The following is a 1199-nucleotide window of genomic DNA, read 5'->3' on the forward strand; positions in this document are numbered from 1 at the left end:
AAGGGAAAGGATATGAAAAACAAGAAGTGTAACAAGATGTTTATTGACACCTCAGTGGTTTATTTCCTAGCTTTATAAATCCAAGTCTTGTTAAAATATTAGACGGGATTTTTCATGGTTTTGTATAGGCACTTAACCCTTTTTATGGAACATTACTTATTGATAGATGTAAATAAAACACAAAATGCATTATACATTTTGCATTTTGAAACACTGATTACGATATAACACCTCTTGATTTTTTCCCCTGAGCCTCATGTAATTCATTGTTTACGATAACATTAATTCTCAGAAAATGTGCTTTATTATTCAATGGAAATGATACCTCAATTGTCAACTGCATGTCTGACCAAATTAGATGTCAGAACACATTTCCGTATCGAAGGTATTCTGCAGAGAAATTTCAACTTACAAAAATATTATGCGGAATGAATATTCGTAAAGGATTATTGACTGTATTGTTCCAGTTTAGAGCAATGCTTCAAACATTAGTTGATGTATATATTGCATAAGAAATGTAAGTAAGAAAATTATAGATTCTAATAATATCAAATCACAGGATTTTGTTTTTATTTCAGCCATGGTATATTGACACCCTAAATTATTGTTAACAACCTTTTGTATCTCATATGCCTTTTATGAGAGATTTACATTATTCTTCCCAATAGATTTAAGGACCGCTTATAACTGTAAATAATAAAAATAAACATGATTCTTGTTTATCATTGATTTTCAAGAGATTTAATCCTGTCCTCCTGAGCCAAACACAATTTTCCCGTAATAAAACCAAATAGTGCAGTCAGTATGTAAAATGGTGCTGCTCATTACCTGCGTCCTTCTGATACTCGATGACCATTGGACGAACAAAATGCATGCCAAGTCGATTCATTTTCGGAAGAGAAAACATCACATCACGTCTAAACAGGTTACAAACACGTGATCAGAAATCACATCTAGTTATAAGCGAACCCAAAGCAATTACCTCATCTTACAGCATTCTTGTGTTTTTATTTTTCCTTGAAGCAAACACGAAAGAGCCTCGAGGTGCCGATTCCGTGAAGCTGCCCTCGGCATAAATCACGTTGCCACGGAGGACGGTTTTGTGAACTTTCCCTTTTAAGGTTTTCCCAATGTAGGGCGAGATCTGTTTGCGAAATCGTATTGGCATTTTACAGCTACTCATTTGGTTATTTTGAAAT

At 33.9% G+C, this 1199-nt stretch overlaps 2 protein-coding genes across 2 annotated transcripts in view; both read right to left on the reverse strand.

The window, feature by feature from the left end:
- LOC119582232 overlaps window positions 1-856 on the reverse strand; it is a 19340-nt gene extending 18484 nt beyond the window's left edge. Inside the window, exon 1 of the mRNA XM_037930461.1 lies at window positions 829-856. Coding sequence (XP_037786389.1) covers window positions 829-856 — 28 coding nt within the window. The remainder of the gene's footprint in view (window positions 1-828) is intronic.
- LOC119581764 (allantoinase-like) overlaps window positions 26-1199 on the reverse strand; it is a gene marked incomplete in the record, with an annotated part of 9707 nt that continues 8533 nt past the window's right edge. The window contains 1 exon segment of the mRNA XM_037929898.1: window positions 26-1144. Within this exon segment, the coding sequence (XP_037785826.1) occupies window positions 989-1144 (156 nt within the window).

This window comes from Penaeus monodon, chromosome 15 (genome assembly GCF_015228065.2).
Source record: "Penaeus monodon isolate SGIC_2016 chromosome 15, NSTDA_Pmon_1, whole genome shotgun sequence".
Lineage (NCBI taxonomy): Eukaryota > Metazoa > Arthropoda > Malacostraca > Decapoda > Penaeidae > Penaeus > Penaeus monodon.